General features: G+C 39.5%; 4 protein-coding genes across 13 annotated transcripts; 2 read left to right on the forward strand and 2 right to left on the reverse strand.

The window, feature by feature from the left end:
- Positions 1-1941: 1941 nt before the first annotated feature.
- Positions 1942-4466, forward strand: si:ch73-234b20.5 (uncharacterized protein LOC449923 homolog). 3 transcript variants are annotated; one of them, XM_053411456.1, is made up of 4 exons: positions 1943-2100; positions 2329-2492; positions 2824-2994; positions 3908-4466. In XM_053411456.1, exons 2-4 carry the CDS (start codon positions 2490-2492, stop codon positions 4043-4045), a joined length of 312 nt encoding a protein of 103 aa, XP_053267431.1. In that variant the 5' UTR covers positions 1943-2100; positions 2329-2489; the 3' UTR covers positions 4046-4466. The 3 variants fall into 3 exon arrangements, with proteins under 3 accessions (XP_053267433.1, XP_053267431.1, XP_053267432.1); XM_053411457.1 differs by having other exon boundaries at positions 1968-2100; positions 2334-2492; XM_053411458.1 differs by lacking the exon at positions 2329-2492 and having other exon boundaries at positions 1942-2100.
- On the reverse strand, positions 4338-11126 carry LOC128424980 (heterogeneous nuclear ribonucleoprotein D0). Of its 8 annotated transcripts, none has more exons than XR_008333076.1 (9): positions 10606-11126; positions 10293-10461; positions 7948-8109; positions 7576-7707; positions 7395-7491; positions 6308-6463; positions 6134-6223; positions 5683-5784; positions 4338-4868 (listed from the first exon to the last, which is right to left on the reverse strand). XR_008333076.1 is itself a non-coding variant. In XM_053411453.1 (8 exons), exons 1-7 carry the CDS (start codon positions 10770-10772, stop codon positions 6156-6158), a joined length of 951 nt encoding a protein of 316 aa, XP_053267428.1. In that variant the 5' UTR covers positions 10773-11126; the 3' UTR covers positions 4338-4868; positions 6134-6155. The 8 variants fall into 8 exon arrangements, 4 of the variants coding, with proteins under 4 accessions (XP_053267428.1, XP_053267427.1, XP_053267426.1 ...); XR_008333074.1 differs by having other exon boundaries at positions 6130-6223; XR_008333073.1 differs by having other exon boundaries at positions 6134-6226.
- A 2449-nt stretch (positions 11127-13575) lies between these two features.
- Positions 13576-18891, forward strand: enoph1 (enolase-phosphatase 1). The gene is made up of 6 exons (XM_053411454.1): positions 13576-13933; positions 14913-15014; positions 15341-15543; positions 17036-17168; positions 17303-17426; positions 17975-18891. The coding sequence occupies exons 1-6, from the start codon at positions 13850-13852 to the stop codon at positions 18112-18114; spliced, it is 786 nt and encodes a 261-aa protein (XP_053267429.1). The 5' UTR covers positions 13576-13849; the 3' UTR covers positions 18115-18891.
- Positions 18892-19178: 287 nt separating this feature from the next.
- tmem150c (transmembrane protein 150C) lies at positions 19179-23906 on the reverse strand. Its single transcript, XM_053411455.1, has 8 exons — positions 23816-23906; positions 22130-22211; positions 21883-21936; positions 21759-21794; positions 21600-21667; positions 20813-20940; positions 20283-20460; positions 19179-19961 (listed from the first exon to the last, which is right to left on the reverse strand). The coding sequence occupies exons 1-8, from the start codon at positions 23856-23858 to the stop codon at positions 19774-19776; spliced, it is 777 nt and encodes a 258-aa protein (XP_053267430.1). The 5' UTR covers positions 23859-23906; the 3' UTR covers positions 19179-19773.
- Positions 23907-24116: the final 210 nt, after the last annotated feature.

Raw genomic sequence — 24116 nt, forward strand, 5'->3', positions numbered from 1 at the left:
TCCTGCAAGGGAAATAACTCCCAATTCACATTTTACAATTATTATTTTTAATGATGAAAGTAAGAAAGCATGTGAAGTTTTAATGTCGAAAGGTATTCATTTTATTTAAGGACTGCACTTGAGAAAGAAACTTGAGGGACCTGTCCTTGACTTGTGGAATTTCCAGGTAATGCTAGTTTCTATTTATACATTTATCAGAGACATTTTGTTGCAGGTTGATACCTTCAAAAAAAGACAATAAAGCACAGTGGTGGAGGTAGCATTCATACCCTATATTCAAGTAAAAGTAGTAATACAATACTGTAAAAAAAAATGTATAAATCTTTATTTATCAATCTTGAATATATCTTTAAAAACTTAGTAGGTAAATGCTATTCAAATATCAAAAATAAATGTACTCTAGAACTTTTCACTTCTGTCTGACTGAAAGAATGACCTCTTTCCTCCAATTAATAGAATAATATAATTAGGGGCCGAGCACTAACAATACGAAGACCGTATTGCTTTTGGTTTGATTATTCAGGAAAATGAATCACATTTGGACGGCTTGAAGATACCTGAAAACTCACCAAAGTACGGGCACATCAGGCCTCATGAAAATGTACGTATTCTGGAGTAATTCAAAATGGGAGTGGTAAAAGGGCTCTACAGCGCCCACTGAAACGCAGCAATAGACAGAAAGAACTAGTCCTCGGCACCAATTTGATTAAAGCAACAGGAAGTCAGCTATTTTGGATTTTGTGGCCATTTTGGTGGTAGACACTTTCATCAGATCATCTTCAAATTCTGTGAGTGTCAGAATAAGTAGAATAAGTCTAGGTCCTCAGCATCAGAGATTTCAGACTCAGAATCAAGACCAAGAATTGCCTCCTCATTTTCCTCCTACTGTTCTTCATCCAGCATCTTTATGAACATGTCAACCGTAAGTCTGAAATGAATGGGACCAGCCATACCAACACTCTGGATAAAGAAAATCAAATATATATTTTCAAATGCATATGAATCAATCTATTTATTATATACTGTTGTATTTCGAGTTTTCTTTTGTTGATCTAGCTATGGTTAGCTAGCCAGAAAAGAAGCTAGTTAGATAACAGTTAGTTAGTATTGTACATATTTCTCTTTCTCACTAGTAATTGATTGTGAAATAAGACTTAATGCATCAGATGTGCAAAAGCAGCTGTGTGAAATGAATGGGAGGTGTTCCGTACTGAATACATAGTGTATGGGTCATTTTTTTAACCACATTTTCTGTTACATTTAAAATTAACAAAGATACATCCTTCAAGCAGGCGAGGAAAGTAAATCCCAATTCACATTCTACATTAGTATTTTTTAAGATGTTGAAAGAAAGATTTTTTTTTTTTAGCTTTAGTAGTGAAAGGTATTAATTTATTTAAGGACTGTACATGAGAAAAGTATTAGATGTACCTGTCCTTTACTTATGGAATTTCCATGTTATGCTAATTTCTATTTACACTCCACTGCATTATCTGACAGGTACAGTCACTAGTGATGTTTCAAATGCATACTTTACAAATACAATATTATTTGTAATATGATGTGTTGAATGTCACAACTGTAGTATGCTACATTCACATAAAAGTACTAATGCTGTCAGTTGTATTAGCACAGTTGACAGACTGCTGATAGGAGGTGTGACATGTTTCCTTTCCTGCTACTTCACAAGTTAACATGCGAGCGTGGACATTATTTTAAAACGCTTTCACATAAAATGGCTTCAAATTTGTGTTGGTTTTATTTCTTTACTTTATCCATTGTCTCTGGCATTCACTTTTGTAATTGCTCTGCATGTGTTTTCTTTTTTATATCTGTGTATTTTTAAGAGTGCTATGTAAAGAGAGCGTGTTATTGTTTTTATCTCTTGCTTTAAAACAACACAAATGAACTCTCACCCCCACGGCTGCCCACAAACTGCTGAGGTAACAAACTGCCAACACAGAACCAGGAAATGAAATGAGGGAACTAGGCCCCTTGACTTTACTGCCTTGTGGATATCCCTCAGTTGAAAACACAGAGCCCTTTGCTCACACCTATCAGTTCAACGCTGGCCTGCATCCATTGCTCTGACCGCTCATGGTATGTAAATCTCAGAAAAACAGGGAAGTTGGAATTCGTAGTGTGTCTAGTACAGTTTCTATTTCTGTTCTTGTGCGATGAATATGTACAATAGTTGTCGAAAAGCAGGAAATGAATGTAGTGCATGTTCCTGATCAGACTAAATCGAAGTCTTTGTGGTGCTGCTGACTGTCTCTCGCTAAGCCAATGAGACTTTGATTGAGGCAACAGGTAGTTAATGTGTTACAGGGCAGAGGTGCAACCTTCAGCAGACATTTGTTCAGCTCTTGTGACTCGATCACGGGAAACACAGGAAGGACAGGAGAGGAGAACAGGGCTTCGTGAGCAGTTTAGTTTCAGTGTCTGAAGCTGAGTTGTTTTGTTGGTTTGGACTAAGACACAGAGCTGCGATGGTGAGTTTTGAAACCTACTTTCTTTTAGTTTCCATATTGACCTTAAACAGATTCACTTCCAATCACTGGAAATAACTCTGTATAGGTGTTTATGACATTTTATTAACCTGGTTTACTGTGTGAGATCAGTGCTGGAGGTTTTCATGTGACACAGGCCTTGGTAAACCGATCGCTCGGTTTCCTGTTAACACAGTTGCAGGAAGCAAGGTTGGGACATGAAGAATTTTGATTACAGTTTGCATTTGGCTGGCAGACTGCGACTGGAGTTTGCCTGGTTGTAAATATTAGGAGATGGTGACTCATGGAACTGCAATGGACTCTGTTTTCACAGGCTGACTCAAACTCTCAGTCACCGGCCGATGGCTCGACCGCCAAGTTCGACCAGGTGCAGGGTCAGGTGAACGAGGTTAAAGTTATTCTGACTGACAACATCAAGAAAGTGCTGGAGAGGGGGGACAGACTCGATGATCTGGTCAGGAAGACTGACGACATGCAGGCGTCTGTGAGTATTCCATCATGCACCGCGAGCTCACTGTGCTTCTGTTTGTGGAGTTAGGGGGACTCTTTCAAAAGATCTGATCGTTGTAATGATTTATGATCCATCTTTTTGGATTAAGATTCTATATTTACAAACACATGATAAACCTCTAAAATACCAAACATTGTTTAAGATTAAATCAGTGGTTTTCAATCTTGCTTGGAGTTCAATAATCATTTTACACACACACACTAACCCATATATGTACGAGTACTCTTACTTTTGATTCCTCCAGTACATTTTATTATTAAAACTTCTGTTATTGGATATGTCATATTTTAAAGGTTTTTTATGGTAACCTCTATTTTTGCATCGTCAGTTTGTACTTTAACTTAACCAAAGGACAAACAAATATTTTCTCCACTACTGTTAAACACAATGTACAGTTGGGACTGATAAGTTAAACAAAATATTGCTTATAAACCAACAAACGAATGGAGACAGAGGTGAAGCCTCCTTGGTCGAGGATATAAAGTTTATTCATATTAAGGGATGTTATTGCAATTCATTTTAGACTATGGTCGACAGATCTAAATTAAGAAATATATAAAAGTTCCACATGAGACCTTTTTATTGGTCTATACATGATGTACAAAGTGTTTTGGTAATCAAATACATTTCACCATTAAATTATATTATTTTATTTGAGTGGGGTTTTATAACCTGGACTTTCAGTAGGAGTGAACGTAAACATACTGTAGGGATTTAGAACTGTGGTCAAGTAAATTTGTTGGACAAATAACAGCTTGAAACAAAAAAGCCCAAAATTGATTCTGCAGTAAATCTATCCTACACTAGTAAACAGACTCAATGGTAAAATCAGTGTAGTTTATGTTTTCGTGAAGAGTTGAGAACTTTTGTTTTGTTCTCTTTCCAGGCCGACTCCTTCCAGAAAACATCCACACGTGTGGCCAGGAAATACTGGTGGAAAAACGTCAAACTGATGATTATAATCGGCATCATTGTGCTGATCATAGTTATCCTCATCATCCTCTTTGCCACTAAAGTCATATAAATCTTTACAGGCTCAGGACTGAAAGCAATGAAAATAGTGGCTAAAGTTCACTTAAACAGCCGACATATATTGAGTAAATGAATTCGATTTCTTCAGAATGATTGTCTCAGCTCTAACAAGGACGCGTTTGTATGTATACGTAAATATCTGCATTTGTTTTCTCTGCAAAATCATCAGATGTAAAGATTAAATTCAGAACAGTTAAACAGTTCAAATTGTAATCAAGTTTGCTGAAATATTTCCTTTAACACTCCATGTGATGACATATTAATATTTCACACAGGACCATGAATCCAAAAAAGTGTTTATTATTTTATTTGTCACATTTCTTTATGTCCAAGACACTGTGTGTGTATATATATATATATATATATACTGTATGTTAATGACTGTCAAACTCTGTAATAAATGTAATATATGACTGATGCCTATGATAAACAGAACATACTGGCATAACAAAGCACTTTTATCTCTGCTGCCACTATACGTGAATATATGCATGATCTGCTCCGACCAATCTAAACTCTCAGCTATGGGATAACTCAAGCAATTCACAAATATTAATAGACAACATTAAATACAAAAGCAGAAAGGAACGAGGAACTGCTAAAACTTTGCAGCAAACTAAATGAATGCAAAACATTCAAATCCAAAACTTTTAGGATACAACAAATACTCTGGTAAATATATAGAGGAAATAGAACGTAGGTCATAGTGTTCTTCATATACTTTCTTACAATCAATTATGTGACCTTTGCTGGATACCATCATCTCTTTGGCCAATGAACCGCCAGTGAACTGGAGACTTTCATCACTCTGAAACCTATGGAAAACAAACAGAAACAAATCAGCTGTAGTCAAACAAAAGGCAGGTGAAATTGCAATTAAGTTGGAATCCCCCGTGTTTAAAATGTCCAGTGTAAAAGAAACAATAAGAAAAAACAAACTGAGAACAATTATTTTAACATTTTACAGTTTAAAAAAAAAGTTAGTCCATAAGCTAGAAATCCTGAAGTGCAATAAATTGAAGAAGTCAAAGCCAAAAATACTAAATGGAAGAAACCTTCGGCTGGTCAAAAATACACATTAAAAGACAGCATTACATGCAAATTACTGGAGATGTTGTGACACTTAAGGCTTCTTCTTGTTTTACAAAAGCTTATAAGAGGAAAATTTGTTACAGGAAAATTGAGAAAAGAGGAGTCTTTTCCATCACTGTCAGTAAAAAAAAAACAGAACAATACATGTACACAAAGTAAAGCACTTTATCCCCCATCACAGAAGAGTCCAAATACGAACCAGGATTTAGCTCATGGACTAGAGGCTACAAGAGCTAAATAAAGAAACAAGCATTTTAGATTAAGATTAGAAATGCATATATTAACAATAGGGACTGGAAAGTCCAGAGAATGCTGTACGTATCCTTTGAAAAGCAAATAGTTATTTTTGTCATATTTACAAATCATTACTTGTGGGGGAGTAAGGGCCTGTAAAAAATGACAATTACATTTGTATATTTTACGTTTACATTACATACAGTTGCAAAGAAATTAAAATGGAAAGAAAGATGACAAAGCTGGACGTGTCCCATACTGTTTAGTTTAGAAATGCTGATACAGGATGTTGTAAGACCATACCAAATGGCAGCAATCGAGAGCGTATGCTTCTCGTACCCAGTCCGCATTGAGCGGGCCCTGAGAGTATCTGGGAGTCAGCTCATGGCCTGCAAGGAAGCTCCGCTGGCAGGTACAAACAAGGTATGTCAGAGTTAGGAGACAACATTCTTCCTTTGGTTTCCTTGCACATCCTTAACTTTGGCATCCATTTACTGTAGTAGCAGTACTTTACCTGTTAGCTTTACAGTTTAAAAAAAAAGAAAGAAGGTGCAAAAGAGGCAGCAGAAGGCCGGCTGATAAAATAATCGCCACAGAGTGTAGCCTCTATGTTACCACTACTGTAAAGCACTTGAGGGTGCTGAGAAAAAGAAATTTATAAGAGCAAATTATTCATAATGTTACCAAACAGCAAAGTAAATATAACTACTTTAAAATTAAATGAAATGGTATATTTCTGTCGCTGCATACCTACTTGACGATGAGGGTTTCTCCCATTAATATGGCTTGTAACTGTTGGTGTGACCGATGCGCCGTGGCGACTTGCCATATCCACCAGATTGATCTGCTGAAAAGCTGCATGTTAGACCTTTCAAAAGGGACAGAAGATAAATGGAGAAGCCGACATGACACAGGCTGGTCTACTCACTGTCGTAGTCACCGTATCCGTAGTAGTTGTTGTAACCAGAGTAATCACATCCACCATATCCTCCATACCCTTGGTTATTGTAACCATAGTTGCCATAATTTCCGTAGCCTTGATTCCAGTAGTTGCCATAACCTTGGTTCCAATTCTGATTGGGACCTGCAAATAAATAGAATTTGATCAAATTCACATGACAGTTTCACCCAAACATGCATTTACCTCTTATACCAAAAGCTCAGATCAAGTTGCAAGCGTTTGATCCTCCACCATAAGACTTTTCAGAAATGGACACATGTAACTGGCTAGGGTTGGGTTTCCATTCTGAATCCTTCTTGATTCTCATTAAATTTAGCTTTAATCATTAGGAAGAAACTCATTTATTACATTCATTTTCAGTAAAGCAGACGCTGTACCAGACCACCCTCAAAAGTCATGAGATTTGGGTAATGACCTAAAGTACGACATCTCAGATACAAACGACTGCAGCGAGTTTCTTCCCAAGGCTAAAAGGACTCAGAGTAGAGTTGATGCTCTTTCGCATCAAGAGGAGTCAGTTGAGATGTTTACTGATCTGCTTAGAACGCCTCCAGGGAACCGTCAACTGGAAATGTTCCAAGCACTAACTGGTGGGAAGGACTGGGGTAGACCCAGAGCATCATGGGAGAGATTATATATCTTCTCTGACCTGGGAACACCTTGGGGTGCCCCAGGAGGAGCTGGAGAACGTTGCCGGTTAGAGGAGAAGTGCGCTCCTGATTTAAAACTGCAAAATAGAAAATGGGCTCAAAATATTTATTTGATGTTTAAGAAGTGGAAGTGGAACTCTCCCTTATTTCAAAAACTGCTGTCGGATGAACTTTTCTCTAGAGGAGTTTCCACTCTGCTGAAGCACAGACACAGTTCACTGGTCACTTGTTCTGACACAGTAACGTCCTCATGATCCTTTATTAGTCCCACAATGGGGAAAATTTGCAGAAAGCAACTGTTTTTATCATTAAGTTTTGTTTGGGAGAATTTGATTTTGAACGTGACTTTGGTGTAGGTTTTTCTTTACACAGTACATGGGACCATGAATGTATTCTCTACTCACCACCTCTTCCTCGCGACCCGGATGAGTATCCACCTCTGCCTCCCCAGTACTGCTGCTGCTGGTACTGCTCTTTAGACATCGCCACCTTTATCTCACACTAACATAAATAACAATAAAATGCATATAATATGCTAAATTAATAAGGAAACAATGTTTATCTGAGAGAAACGGGTGCCTGTACCTTACTTAATCCAATGTTGTGGTACTTTTTCTCCATGATCAACTTTACCGGTTCCTCCTCTTTGAACGTGATGAAGCAGAAGCCTCTCCTTTTGTTTGTTTTGTTCTCCATGGGAAGTTCAATCGACTCCACCTTTATATTATCAGTAAATATATGCAAATAATATTCAGTAGCTTGTGCTTACAAAGGGAGGCAATGAGACGGTTATTTCTGATTCACTGTGGCTTTGATGAATGTGTAAACAAGTCATAAGCCCTAAACAGTCATGTAAAGCCACTACAAACATATTCAGATAATTGATCAAATAATATTATCCTCATGAGTCACATCAACAGCTATAAACTAAAACTGGAAATGTAAAAAGACAAGCACCTCTCCGAAGGCATCAAAGTACTCTCGGACTTTCTCTTCAGGAGTGTCTGGAGAGAGGCCGCCCACAAAGATCTTCTTCACAGGCTCTTTGCTCTTCATGGCCTTGGCTCTTTTGGGGTCAATGACCTTCCCGTTGAGTTTATGTTCCTTTTGCGAGACAACCTTCACATCAAAACAATCAAATGACACAAAAGAAAAATATCGAAATAAGTTTTAGGTGTTATACATAACTTATTATATGTGCTGAATTATAAAAAAAAAGGCATCTGAGCCCAATTCAAAGGATGTTTGGTTTTTCTTAGCCTAATAATCTAAATAAATCAGCTTTTAGAGTTTGCTCATTAATTTCTTTAAAGTCAATGTTATAAAATTGTAAAGCAATGGGAATGGCAGTCTTTCAGACATGCACAGAACTTCGGACATTTTCCTATGTGAGAGCGCAAATGTCAGTTGCCCGCAAGAATGTGGCTGCGTTTACAATTCAAAAAACTAAAGTAAGACTAATATCAGGATGAATAAGAAAGCCCCACACAAAGAAGACAATCAAGAAGATGTCAACTCTGAAAGACGAGATCTGAGAGCTTTTGTTGATAAGACACCCCTCGCCTAAATGTTCCAGAGATTTCCCTGTTCTTGCGAACCCATCTCTCCCCTGCAATCTCCTGCTGCGTCACTTATATGTTAAAGGCAAAGTCTGGAAAAGACTCATTTTCTATAGTTCATGTCAGGCTCAGCTACAGCCCCTCTGAACTTGTTTAGTCTAAAAGCTGAAAACCTTAAGAACGTAAATTTATTGTTTTTGCTTGATAAATAACTGAAAGGGTGAGTGGATAATCAAAATACTTGTCATTTATTCTTTTGAAGAATTGTTCAATCAATTAAAAATGTCAGCTCTACTCTATTCATTCACAATTTCAATACTGAACAAATCAGAGATGGTGGCAAAGGTTTTGCCCCGGTTTTGGGCTCATGTCCCAGTATTACATTAAAATGTGAGCTAAGCGTTTGTTGTTGGTTTGCAATCTGCCACTGCATTTCTTAAGCCAAAAAAAAATGTTGGCAGCAGAAAAATACACTTTACATTCAAAGAAGATATCATTATCAGGTTCAATGGTATATCCTTGTGGTTCTTTGCAAGTTTTTTTATTCCAATCCAAAATTAGTGTTGATATGCTTTAGTTTAGCAAAAATAGAAAAAGACGCAGGTTACTTAAGGCTACTTGGACGAGGGAATACAGTCACAACTTGAGAAACGGGTTAAAAACTTTATTATCATTTTCTTCTATCCAGATGTTTAGAGATGTCATTCAGGATTCTGGAAATACTTTCAGGTCACCAGTAATTGTTTTTAAATGATTTCGGAGGTTTTCTCTCATGTCAGTCGAATGATACAGATAATTTAATCCCATAAGGTATTACTGTATTACTGTATTACTAATGTAAACTGCCTAGAGATAATGTACTGTATGTTATGATCTGGCGCTATACAAATAATATTGAATACTCTATTTTACAATGAAAGCGAGTACTTTTTATGTATCATTGTAAGTGTGTTGTGCAACAGTTTTTAGAAGCTGGAGACATTTAGATTATGAATCCATCGCCTCAGGGAAGCATGTAAATAACTCAGGTGATGGGTGGTACTGGAGGCGGAGGCCGGATGTAACGTATTCATTCGGCTGTAGATTTCACATGTTTTTGTCTGCAGCACAGATCTTTTGCTGTGCTCTGACATGAGCTCATTCAGATATTCTCCAGTGTGCGAGCAGGAGAAACCCGTAGCCTCTCACTTGGACATTTTCATTCTCACGTATTGCCCCTGCACAGACTTTCAGGAGATTAACCAGAAATGAGTGCATGTCGGAAAGTAGCTTTAAAGAAGTACAGGGAGTCCCGCAGCAGATGGTCTGGAACCCACAGGCAGGCCCTGATCTCAGCATCATTGGAGTCAGGCAGGGATCACATCAAAAGACAGAAGACACTGACATAGACTGAACCACTGGGGCAAGCAGAAGCATATGAAAAAACTGAGATTTGATTACGGTTTTTGTCTGCACTTTGTAGTAATAATAATAATAATAAAAATGTGTATTTATAGGAGCCTTTCAGAGCAATAAAGGTCACCTTACACAGCAGATAAAAAGCAAAACAACATAAGAAACAATGTATCAAAAACATCCTTAAAATAAATAAAATGAAATGAACAGTGAGTAGAAAAATGGAGGACAATACAGTAGTATGTTGACTGACAAATACAAACCTATATGTGCCGCATCGTTGGAAGCATCCTCACTTTTCTCTTAGTGCCTAAATGTAAACAGCACAGAGGAGGAGCGGGACGGTACCTTATCGACACTGTCTGGCTCTTTGAAGAGCACAAAGCCGAAACCTCTCGAGCGTCCGGTCATGGGGTCCAGCTTCAGAGTGCAGTCCACCACCTCCCCGAACTTTGAGAAGTAATCTTTCAGGTCCTTCTTGGTCGTGTCCCAGCTGAGCCCCCCGACAAACATCTTCCTGCGGAGGAGGAGGGGGACATGACAGGTCAGATAACGGAGCGCGTCTACAGGCGCTGCACCTGTGAGTTGTTTATCACACAGTAAGGTGCGTCCAACCGTGGGAACTGGTCCCAGCATCGAGAGGAAACCCATGTCACTTTACCCTTCGTCCTCCTCGTTCTTGCTGGCGTCGATTCTGGATCCCTCGGCCTCGCCCCCCATCAGGCCACTGTCCCCGGCCGCGGACATCGGGTCGTCGCTGTTCGCCTCTCCGTCCTCCTCCATTCTCATCATAGTCGTATCGTCGCTGAATTCATAATCATCCGACATGTTTGCGTTCCTTAATGATACACGATACTATCACTAAAACTGACAAAACGACACGGCGTCGAAATTCCCGACGAAAGCTGACTTAACGGCGAGCTAACGACAGCTAGTGGCTTAGCTAGCTGATCTTTTGATGTTGTTTATCTTTGGCTAACACACTAACAAGAGCCAGATAAAAGGTTTGACTAAATGCAGCGCCCTGTAATGTACGTATAAATTTAGACTAAATTAGTTCCATTGAGGCAGAAACACTGTCACGAGCTGCAAACTTAAAGATTAAATTTTTTTTTATAAACGAATGTTTTAATCGCTGCCTCGTTCTTCTTCGTTGGCGGCGATTTGCGGCCGCTTAAACGCAGCAAAAGTATATTGCTGCCCCCTACAGGCCATTTGTAGAACACCACCAGTTGAATCCTAAACTTGGGCCTGTGCAATGAAGCAAAGCACCTAGGATAGGTTTTCTTAAACTGGCTTCATTGAACCTCACCTTTCTTATCCTGGATAACCTGTGCGACGAAGGGGGTTATCAGTTGACCCATGGGCGGCTGTGGCTGAGGGGTAGAGTGGTCGTCCTCCAACCTGAATGTCGGCAGTTCGATCCCCAGTCTTCCAAATCTGCATGCCGAAGTGTCCTTGGGCAAGATGCTGAACCCAGAATTGCCCCTCATAGAACAAGAAAGTGCTGCTAACAGATGAACTGTATGAATGCGTGTGTGAATGGGTGGATGTAAAACTGTACTGTAAAGAGCATTTCACCGGAGTCCAATTCATAGTATGTTGTACACATGTATGTCAAATATTGTTGATTCAGATGCAAACAAACTTCATTACATTATGTTGACAAGTGTTCTTATTATTTTGTCCAGCTCCTCAAATCAACAGCTTTTTGACAGCCACACAAACTACTGCCTTCAATGTGATCATACAGTTTAATCTTGAAGTCTTAAATACACTGTCAACACAAAGTGAACATTCACAGAGGGAAGGTCTACAGCAGATAAGACTTATTGCTTTTAGCCAGGTGTTCCCTGATAACAGAAATTATGTCATCCATCACTTGCCAAATATAAATTATAGCAGGCTGTATAGTCGTGTAAACATGCACATATTGTAATTCACCTCATGTTTGAAAAAAGTAACTTCCTGTATTTGAGTAACCATTTAATACTTATGTCCTCCTGTTGTGTACTCCTTCCACCCCCCCTTACCCTTCACCTCTGGTTTTCCTATTAACAACTTTCCACATTGGCTTGTACACAATAATCATAGGATTATATGTATTTATCTCTGCTCAACTTTGTTGTTCTTGTTGTTGCACTGGCCTGTGTCAATCTACCATTGTGGTATAACAAATATTGTTAATTAAAAAATGAATCTACATTTATTGAAGACTGTGTAGGGAAAATAACATGTTCAGAGTTGGTAGATCTGATGGATGGAAATGTTTATTATAGGGAGAATATACCCTGGGTTATATTCATAAAACATTGCAACAGTATCTCAGTTTATTCAAAACTATGTATACAATGCCTATATTTTAAACTATAAACCATTTTATTGGATTTGGCTACAACACTGTTTACCCCTGAAACACAAAAAAACGTTTTGTGGACTCAAACACTTCACATACACCTCCATCGGCATGGTGGTGAGTAGATAATGTGAGCTTTTTTGGTAAATTATCCCTTTGATGGCATTTCTCAAACAGATATCTTGTTGCATTCAAGGCCATTAGAATTTAGACGCAGAGATGAATTATATTGAAAAACACCCTTTTTCGCAGAGAGTCTCACTTGAATCGTCCAACACTGTACTCATCTGCTATGTGTTACTGTACTGAAAAAGCCAATAAAGTTGATTCTGCTCCTAATATTCTACTGCAGTGGTCACCAACCTTTTGGAGCCCAAGATCCCTTTTAAATTCCAAATGTAAGCCGAGATCTACCACTCTGATATCTTCCAAGAAACCCACTTAGGAGGGTCATACTTATTATTTTTTGCAATTTCTGTTAAAGGTTGAATGTACAAGAAATAAAAATACACACAGAAGGGCATATGTGCAACTTTTCTATTCAATGCACAATAATTAAATTAATATCAATTTATATTTACAATGCACATATGTAGCTTCTCAGTTCCACAACATGTTCTGCAGAGGAGTTGCTACTGCAGCGCAATGTTTTTACATATAGGCTTTGATTTGAATATGGCCACAAATATGATTATTTCCCTGTATGAAAGAAGTCCCTTGTACTCATATAAATACCAGTACTATACATTGTGAAGCCGTGCATCTTCAGCTCTTGCAAATATTTCACAATAAAAAAAAACTTTTAAACAAGGGAATGGATTCCATCAACAGAAACACTGGAGTGCTTTCATGTTTTAAAAGGCATACAGAAAGTGTTGCAATCATTTGTTTGTGACATAAATTCATCAGATAAACATTCAAACTAAGGTGAAGGATCATCTTCTCTGTTTATGTTGCTTCGAACCACAATGTGTATCTGTCTATTACACAAATATATTTAAAACACTTTCCTCACCTTCTGAATCCACACATTTGTTCTTAACGGGGCTTTGATTGTTATCGACAGACCAAAAGATGCGCATCTCGGTACTGTAGAGTCATGACATTTACTTTAGTACACAAACCAACTTGTTCTTGAAGAGAATGCGACCACTGCTCTACTGTATGATCCATGTGGAACTTCTGAAAGGCCCGCACTCCCGAGCACTAGATGGCGGTAACGTGTGTCTGTAGTCGTCGCTGAGCTGGACAGTGAGCGCCGCCCCCCTCCGGACTGGAGGATGAACCGACACCTGAACATGTGGGCAGCTCTCCGCTCCTACGGCCGCGTCACAGCTCCAGCTGCCAGGTGATGGAAACAACAGGCAACCGACGGCCCCGCACCAACTGAAGTGTCCCGCTTGTTTTCTCCGAGTCTCCTCCGTCCCTCCTGCTCTCCTGCCCGGCTCCGCTGCACAGCCACAGCCGGTCCGACTGCTGCACCGCGCCGCTGCTAATTCAGCTAAGGTTAGCTAAAGGGCTAACCAGCTGCTTGCAGGCTCCCCCAAAAATGGCCACTGTTCCAATTCCTGCTGGGACCAGTGCACTCTTACTGGACATCGAAGGCACCACCACACCCATCACATTTGTTAAGGTACGTTATGGTCTCAGGGTGAAGGGCAGATTCATTTAACAAGCTAATTTTGAAGCTAGTGCATAATTAGGCTTCCTCCGCCATGCTAACACCAAGCTGTCTTTTCTGAAATCTTTGCTCAACAAATAAATAAATGCCCTCCTGAGATTGTCAAATGTGAAATGAATAAATGAATAAGCAGTTCAAGGAAAGCTTATAATGGTTTAAAAGGTCCTGAATCGTTATTGCATTAATAGTCTTATTTTGAAGTTTCTAAAGTGAAATATTATCTCAGAAGATGTCATGTATTGGCAACATGATTCACATTTTGATTTCAAATTAGAAATTAGGACTGTAGTTGTAAATGGGAGAATTTGATTTGACAGTCTTTTCATGTGTTCTGTAGATATGAACACAGTTCAATTTTGATGTGGCTGCACCAAATTATTATTTTCATCATCACTTAATCATCAAAAATGTCCCCACTTTGCAGATCTGAAGATGATGTGTTAAAAGAATAAATAAATAAATAAAGCCTTGGTGTCAATTGAAAAACCTATGTGTTCTAAAACTAGGTGTTAGGTACAGAATCCGTAAATTCTCATCTAACTATGTTGATGGAAAATAATTCCACCTTTCAACTGGTTTTTCAATTGTTTACTGTTTCTTTCTCAAAGCAAAGATTGCAGGCAGAAATGACACATCAGCGCCAGACTACATAATACTACTTAAGAAACCTGGATTAGATTATAAAGTCATTGTAGCTGTTTTTCTATGTAGATGGTTAGAATAGTATTAAAGGCTTTTGAAAAGAGTCACAGAACACCAGTTTGTGTTGTTAAACAACCTACTAGGGTATTTCTCCAGGGAAAAGAGAATTAAAAATGAGAATGGAAAATAGAAAGGTTGATTTTGATTTTCATAAATACATATGAACCAGTACATTTTGTGTACGGAGTCTCTCATAACACACCTAATGAACTGTCTTTGTAATTCCCAGGATATCTTATTTCCATACATCAGGGAGCATCTTGAGGAGCACCTGTCGAATCACTGGGAAGAAGACGAGTGCAAACAAGATGTTCATCTTCTAAAAAAACAGGTAAAGGTGTGAGGAGTTTCCATCTGGGATTCCCCACTGACAGAATCAAAAGCAAGTTTTACTTTCTTCTCAGGTCTTTAAAGGTTGGACTTTGCAAATAGTTCTTTAAAATTTACATTTATCAACTAGTTAGGAATACACCAGGCACTATAAGACCTGTACGTTAAAAAATCTGGAGATCTGTAAAAGAAATGATAAATGATATGTTAATACAAAAGGTTGTGGAAAGTTCTTGCCTCAGGACACACTACTGAACTCCCACTACCTGAAATTACATCCAGAAATATCGTTAACTATAATTCGATGCTGCTGTACTGTTGTGGCAGATTGAAGAAGACATGAAACAGAACCGGTCGTGTCCTGTCCATGCCGTGGACCAGACGGTTCACACAGATGAGGAGAAGGCCATTAGAGAAGTGGTGGATAATGTGCTGTGGCAGATGGCGGCAGACAGGAAGTCGACAGCACTCAAACAACTCCAGGGTCACATGTGGAGGTCGGCGTATGCTTCAGGGAGAATCAAAGGCGAGTAAGTACACTGATCATTTTCCTCTCTTCAAAATGTATGCATTTGTACAAAGGATCTGTGACGAGACGGTGTAGTCAAGGCGATTATTTACTTACTCCATCAACCAGGGCTTTGCACACAATATCCAGTACCACGTTACCACATTAAAAACTGAGAGGTTGGAAAACAAGACGACTCAGATGTAATGAAAAGCGATTAAGTTCAATACAGAATGTCACATTTTCCATCGAGCTCAATTTGAGCTGACTTCACTTGTCCTACTAGCCTGACGTTGTCATACTCATAATTCTAGTCAGAATGTGAGTCTGATACCGCTCCATTGGGCTGTGATTATGGGGCGTGTTTCAACCGAACCAGGGAAAAAAATGCCTCTTGTCTCAATTGGATAGACCTACAACCAATCAGAGCAACGTAGTATGTGACGTATGTTAAGCGACGCATTGTGAGTCATTTACTTAACACCGGGTTCACACCGGACACTGAAGCGACGCTGAAGCGCAGCGCAGCGCCAAGCCTTAAATAACAGCTGGCTCCCATCCTCTCCCATGTTAAACCTTTGTGCTGGTCACAATTGAGGCTGAAGCGCAGCGCTGTACCAAGGCTGCCTCGCGCCATGCAGCGATCGTTTCGGCGTCGAGTCTATTTTTTCCGCTTGACGCGAGTGTATCACACCAGGAAACACACTGAAAAATGATTTTAAAACGATATTGATGACATATTTTATATAATATAAATTATCAAATATGCATCCCATACTTTGAATTCCCCTTCTGTTGTCCTGGAGTTTTAATTTTACCAATGACATTATTAAATGTCCCCCTCCGCCCATCCACTACAGCCACACAAGCAGTGATAACGATAAAAAGAGAGAGGGGGGGGCTACGTATTCTCCACATAGGCTTGAGTGGAGAATACGTAATTTGCCCTCGTCCTTTGTGAACAGCCAAGCGCCGGCGCGGCGCTTTGGCGTCGCCTCCGCGTTCTCTGTTCCTCTTTCAAAATGAATGCGCTGTCGATGTCTTCTAAAACAGACTCAATGGCAGCATCTACACATCTCAGCTTTCCAGCGGCAGGCATGTTTGTTGAAAACGAATTCAACCTAAGCGCACTTTAATGACGTGGTTGATTACGTTACCGTTGATCATGTGTCCATCATCGTATAAAGCCCGCCCTGACAATCTGATTGGTCCGAACAGTTTCTGTTCGGGCATAATTTCTCCCCAACGGAGCGACCTCAAATGTTGTGGGCGGGGCTAAGTTCGTCTGGCATCCAGGCTATTGTCCTACTAGCGTCGATGAAATTTAACTAGTGAAAGAAAATCCTCACAAATGACAAACTTGGACAGTTAGCAGAAAGATAAGTCATTGAGATAAGTCAGATTATTATTTTCCTGTCAGTCGACAAAAGCTCCTGGAAATTAAATCCAGTTTTTTTGGCTTTGTAAAATAAATTTATTGGTGTTTTTTCTGACGCTGGGCTTGTTGCCAACAGGATCTATCAGGACGTAATCCCATCCATCAAAAGATGGAAAGGACAGGGCCTTAAAGTCTACGTATACTCCTCTGGAAGCGTGGAGGCACAGAAACTTCTGTTCGGACACTCTGTCGAAGGAGATGTTTTAGACGTAAGTGCACGACAATAGTTCAAATTTTCTGCCTTGGACATGTGTCTTGATTGGTTAAAGGCATCTGTAGAATACTGCTAATGTCGTGTTTATATGTTGTGGCTAATGCGATGTTTGCTTTTTAATGTTTTCAGTTATTCGATGGTCACTTTGACACCTGTATAGGAACTAAAGTGGAAGGAAAAAGCTACGAGAAAATTGCAGCGAAAATTGGCTGTCAACCGGAGGAAATCACGTTCCTGACAGACGTCGCTCGAGGTACGTGTGTTATTACATGTTGCACTAAGGATATGTGTCAGTGTTAAGGTTTTCAACGTTAGCCCCGCCTCCTGCCGTATCATGGTCAAGGAGAGGTTACACCTTTTTCTTCTTAATATATTGAAAGATTTGGATTTGAACAGGTTTTATCAGATTTCTCAAACAATAGCTTACCTCCCGTGCATGTAAACACACAGCTGGTGTGTTGGTGGGACAACAAGTTCAGCAACATTGTTGGTATTCAAACCAAATGCTGCTTGATTTCTTCCAGAAGAGGGTCACTGTTGATTAGTGGAGGAGTGTGAAATCTCTTGAAGGACTGTATCACATCACATCACTAAACAAACCTTGTATAGAAAAAGCAACTAGAGGTCAAACTTCTACAGGGAACCTTTAAGTAGGCCTAAACATTCTGCATTCTATTGTTGGATTGGCACAGCTAGCAGAAAAGTCTAAATGCATCATCTTACAGCAGGAGTTTGTCATTCAAGTCTAGATTCAATGTTGGATTCACTATAAGTAAATTACTCATGGATTTGTCATTGCAGAGGCCAAAGCAGCCGAAGAAGCTGGGCTGAACGTGCTGGTGGTGGTGAGAGCTGGAAACATGGAGCTGACCGACGAGGAGCGGGCCAACTACAAACTCATCACATCCTTTAACCAACTTGAACTGATGGGTCGAGTTTAACGCAGAGGAAGACGAGAGGAACTCCTCTGACTTCCTGTCATAATGACCTTTTCCTTCTCCTCTTTGCCCCCACCCCTCCCGACAAACCCCTTTTTTTGCAACCCTGTTGTTTTTATCTTTGGTCAAAGTTGACCGCTCCGGCGGTGGAGCGGATGCTGCTGGAGTTGCAGTCAGCCATCAGCAGGGCTAACGAGGTCCATCTTTCCAGTTTCAGTACGCCTTTCACATCAATGGAAACATACACAGAGTGGAAAATCACTCACATTGGACCTTTGCTTTGACTGGGAAGACGACAGAAAGCTGTAGATATGACGTGTGAGATTCCCCTTCCTTTTTACCTTTTTAGATGAACTGTATTTGATCGCCACTCCTGAACGTCATCAGTGTTGATCGAAACGTTCCAACTGTCTGTGTGTGCAAGCAAGCATATTGTATTTTGTCACCATTTTGTATACATTGTCCACTTGTTTCCTCCCTCCACGTGTACACGCGTTGCACATGTATGATGTAATATCCTGTAGTCAAAGTGTAATGTTGTAGAAAGTAGAACAGTGTACATGTAGATGCACCCAGCAGAGGTGCTGCCAAGAGAGAGTTCTCAATTCAAAACGTGCTGGAATGTCTGAATGTGTCTATTTAACTGTGCCATCGTAGTTCATATGTGATGTCGGTTTCTGGAGTAGCCTGAAGTAGCTAAATCTCTAATTTATGTGTGAAACAACATTGTTACTGTTCAGGAAAATGACTTCCAATAAAAATGCCGTGGCTCACACACAAGCCTCCTCACTCAGTTCACATGTTCAGCCAAGTCTTAAAATATTGTGCTGTAATTCACCTGGTTGTTTATTAAAGACAAATCATCTGAAAGGCTCAAAAGGCTTGTTCGCAATTTATCAAATACATTTGTCACACTGTCACTGGTGTTGATTCATACAGATACTCATGTTGCTTTTGAGACAAATGTTTCAAAGGACATTTTTCAACATTATGGGAAATAGACAAAACTGAAACAAGAATGTCTCATGAAATTTGGGTTTATAGACACTGACGACAAGAGACAAATGTTTCTGTATTTGTATAGATTTTATTCTTTACTGTGCATATCAGCATTCATTGATCGTCAGCATTCACCGTCCCAAAAAACTAAAGCATTTGAAAAGTATTTTTTTTTATTAGATATCTATAATGTTTGAAAATAACACAAAAAAATGATTGTACAGAACAGATCTTTGGTGTAACATATAAAGCAAGTCCACTTTTGAATGATTATGGATTCAAAACATAAAAAATCTAAAGAAAAGTGTGAACATGGGACGACGGCGTCTTTGACTCTGAAAATGGAGCAGTTCGACCATTAACCAGAGGGACAGAGTTTAATGCCCAGTGCCTCCAGTTCAAATAGCGATGTCCTCGTTGAAAAATAACAAACCCCAACTTGCCTAGGTGAAAGTGTACAAATAAAAAACAGCATATAGTTTGTGTGGATTGGAGTGCAAAACACTTTGGATAAGGAAAACCTCTTAAATACAGACCCTTAAGTGTCACTATTGGTAACACTGTAGTAAGAAATCCCTCAGATGTTGTAAAGGCCTCTGAGACCCACATGCGCCTCGTGCAGTTGATCCTGATTATCTTCAGATGTGAGTCAGTGTAGCATCCCTACAGTTGGTCCAGCTCGTTCCTGTACATTTCAGAGTGGGTCTGTATGTTATCTGTGCACACCATCTCAAAGCGGCTGTGACGAAAGTCAATGGCAAAAGTGCCAATGAAGGCGAGGAAGAACATGACCAGCGCCCACTGGCATCGGGCTCCGTGCATGTGGAGGTCCTCCACCATCAGGATCGGACCTGCACCCTAGTGGGTTAAGGGTAAAACATGCAACGGACAGAATTACAGGACACAAGTAAACAACCTGTGAGACGATACTGCCAACCTCAATCTGCAGTGAGGGTTGATGATATGTTTACAATGATTCTTCAGCAGTTTGAATCATGAAGTGAATCAAATCCAGTGTTTATCCCACTAAGTTAATGGTCACTTTGGTCATTTTTTCCTACGAGTTAAGTTGCGGCCATTTTAACAATTCAACCTTATAACATACAATGGTTCAGTAATTACCATTTAACTGTGTCCATTACTCTTTGAAGCTGGTTTGAGTTAAAGGATACGGATGATCATGCAGGCAGTGACAGCTCCAGACAACAGGAAACGACTGATTCCAACCTTCCTTCCCTCGTTCCTGAAGTCCACCTTCAGGGTGATGTAGGACTGCACCCAGCAGAAGAGTGTTCCCAGTCCAAACGTCAGAAGTGTGCCCAGTTCGTGAATCTTTTTATCAGTGAATAACTAAAACCAAAACAACAAAGATCAAGTTCTGAAGCTGGAGATGAATCCATCCTTTGAACCAGTGTTACCTCCGCCAAAGAGGTTATGATAGGATGTTATGTTTTTATTGCCGTTTGTTTGTTAGTTTGCAGCATTATGCAAAAAACTACTTGATGGATTATCACAAAACTTGGTGGAAGAATTGAAAAAGTGAGATAGGGCGCTTTTTGATATTTGAACTAGTGTGTGTGCGCAAATTGGTGCTGGTTTATGGACTTTAAGGGGCCTGTTGGTTCTCGGTGGAGGTATGTGCTATACTGAGTGCCATTCTAGTAAAATACATGTACATTTATCTGCTGATGTACTACTGTACCTGGACGTTTCCTACGAGTGTCATTCCAAAGCAGACAATAGCAAAACCCACAAGACAACTGATATTCAGCCATGGTTTGACTGTGGTGTGTTTCAGCTGAAGGTATCTTAGGACGGCAATAATCAACCCTGTAATAGAGAAGGAACCAATGGAAGTGAATACAAATAAAGAGCTGGCTTTATTCCACTTTCATAGCCCATCACATGCATGTTCAATATTTTGTTTGTCCTGGTGGTATGTTATTATCTGTAGCCTCATAGTTTTCACAGGGGAAACACCCACTGCTGCCAAGATTCTGGCTCCAAATGACGTCACAGGCGCAAGATGGCAGCAACCGTACCCATTCAATTTTAAATTTTTTATGGACATATGGATAACCCTTTATTTACAGTCTATGGTTTAATCCTATCTATTAAATCATGTGCCGTTCAATCTATAAACTTTGGGGGATGAGCAAATACATTGTTCAAAGATGTACCAGACTGGAGAACACACTCAGATATATCAGATTAAAATTTGGTGAAAATTAGTTATACTGTATTTCTAAAGTATCTCTACTTTACTACATATATTTGTAAAATCAGTACGTGTGCTTTTACTTGAGTGGTTTTTAACACAAATATCTGTACTTTTACTTGAGTATAGAGAGCATATACTTTTCCCACCTCTGGTAAGGAGCATCGGGCTGAAGGCCATAGATGGGGTCAGGAAGTGAGAATGTTTTGAGACAGTGTTTGACTGTCTTGTATTATAACTACAGTGTGTAAACTGTGATCACTGCTCTTACCCACAAATGCTGCCAGGTTCATGACCTCACTGAAGATGCAGCTGGCTGGTGGAAAGTTGCCTGCAACACTGAGAAGAGGAAGCAGGAACATTTTGTATTTGCTTTAAAAAATAAACAGTCGCTGTGCGTTTACTGTGAAAGGGAAATGTGAATATGTACCTTATGTACGGGGGATACCGGGATCCATTTACTTTGCTGAAAATAAATGTAACAAAGTATAATATTATTCCAAAGGGATTGAAAAATTATTATTTGCAATAAAGGATATTGTTTAGAATCTTACCTTCCTTGTGAGCTCAGGGGGAAGATCTGCTCATCGTTGACAGCGACAAAGTATCTATTGAAATGCATCAAAATACTTTATTATAATTTTACTGTATCTTATTTAAAGTTTTTTATGAAAAAACATACAACAAATATTGTATAAGATTTGGTTAGGGCCCTTTGGCCTAGTCAGCCCATTCAGTAACTCAGTAACTCATCCATGGAAACAGACGTGGTGGTGAAATGCAGTCCTGTAATGAACTTACACCACCCAGAGTCCAGCGGCTGTGAACAGAGAGTAGACAGGAGGCAGAAGAGCCCAGGGACTGCAGTTCCACATCGTGTCCCCTGGGACACCACAGAAGAAGAAGCTGTGTTAGTTTGTGTGGAAGATACTGATTGATGATTATAAACAGACAAAATGTATTTAAAAAGGCAGATACATGAAACATTTCTGATAAGATACGTTGTTATTCTAACTGCCCTATAAAGCAAAAGATAATGGTTTATTAACTATTAATATTGGTATTCACAGCTCATAAACCATGGAAAGATTATGATATGATGGAACACCTGTGCAGAGACATGCTCTAAGCCTCCATCTCCTCCAATAGGAGTAAGGAGTAAGACAGCAAACCAAGCAGTCATTTTGTCTCTTTGTTGTCGTTCTGCATCTTCATATTTTGTTAGTCAGGTGAATACCCCACCCAAGTTTCTGAATGATCTATAAAGCATGAGTAAATGTGTCAGTAACTATTAATAGAAGCATATATTATGAGTTCAGCAATGAGCCCAATCAATTTGCTGGGTCTCCTGTCCATCATTTCACAGTGGTTCAAAAACTGGAGGTCCTCCTGGACATGTTTTCAAATTTTTGGGCAACAGGTCAGAAGTGTAGTGAAGGCCTAAGAACCACATCTGCACTTGCTTATATTAAAAAAAGATTGTTGTGGTTTTTTTTTTATGTCTGCCTCTTAAGGTGACATTGAGTGCTCTGAACCGAGCCTATAAATCAAATAAATAAATGTGTTATTATTATTATTATTATTATTATGGTTAGGGCAACCCTTAACCCTAAGACACGTTCACATCATCTATGCTTTTATCTCCTATCTGGAATAATATCCCTGTCCCAATTTAGATAGTTTTAGAAATTTTAAGTCCAACCTTTCAAATCTTATTTTTAATTCGGTCTTCTTTTATTATTTCATCTTAGTTATTTGTATTAAATTAAATTAATAATAAAAATGAAAATAATAAAATAAAAATATATATAATCACAAGTATTATTACGAATTTATTAATTAATGTGACGCTCAGTCATTTAGGTTTCTCGTTTTCTGTCTTGTGTTTTCTATTTCCTGTTTTATTTTGTAGCCTTGCTCTCACTGTCTTGTTTCAGCTTCTCGGTGTCTCACTTCCTGTCTGTGATTGTGATCTCCAATCCTCATGTGTTTCACCTGGTGTAATTGCCCCGGCCTTCCTGCTTTGTATTTAAGCCTCTGTTTCCCTTTGTCTGGTGTCGGGTTGTACTAGTTGTTTTCTCCCCACGTCGTGAGAAATGGTTTGTTTGTTCCTGCGGTTTCGACCAGCTTCTCCTGCTTCCTCGTTCCTTGTTCTGAGTGCGCCTTGTCGCCAGTGTTACTTTTGTTAGTGTTCTTGTTTTGTTTTTGTCTTGTTAAAGACGGTTTTGTATATTAAATCCCCTTTTTGTTATAACCTCTGCATCTTGGGTCCATCTCCTCCTTCAAACCGTAACATCAGACCCAATTTAACATAGCTAAAATATCATGCATAAAACAAGCACAGCACACTTTAAGAATCATAACACTGCAACTGATATAATACAACAACCGCCTCCCCGCAGCCCATAGGTATCGCCGTCCTGTCAGGTAAATTAAACTTTATTAAGAATTTACATCATTACACATACGTGAGTTGTATATACATACCAACTGTGTAGTTTCGTTTCAGCATCACATCTGATATACGCATGGAGCTGTCAGTCACTAAGGTACCACTTCCGGTCTGGGCGTCTACCCTTCCAAATGAGAGGGCGGAATTATAAATAGATGGATTAAAGATACAGGGTATGGAGGTAAAGGGGTTGGACATAAAGGGGATGGAGGTAAAGGGAGGGAGATGTAGGTTGGGGATGTAGGGGATTAAGGAGCAGAGATGGAGGTGAAGAGAGGGAGATGTAGGTAGGGGATGAAGGGGATAAAGGAGAAGAGATGGAGGTGAAGGGGTTGG

This window comes from Pleuronectes platessa, chromosome 19 (genome assembly GCF_947347685.1).
Source record: "Pleuronectes platessa chromosome 19, fPlePla1.1, whole genome shotgun sequence".
NCBI lineage: Eukaryota > Metazoa > Chordata > Actinopteri > Pleuronectiformes > Pleuronectidae > Pleuronectes > Pleuronectes platessa.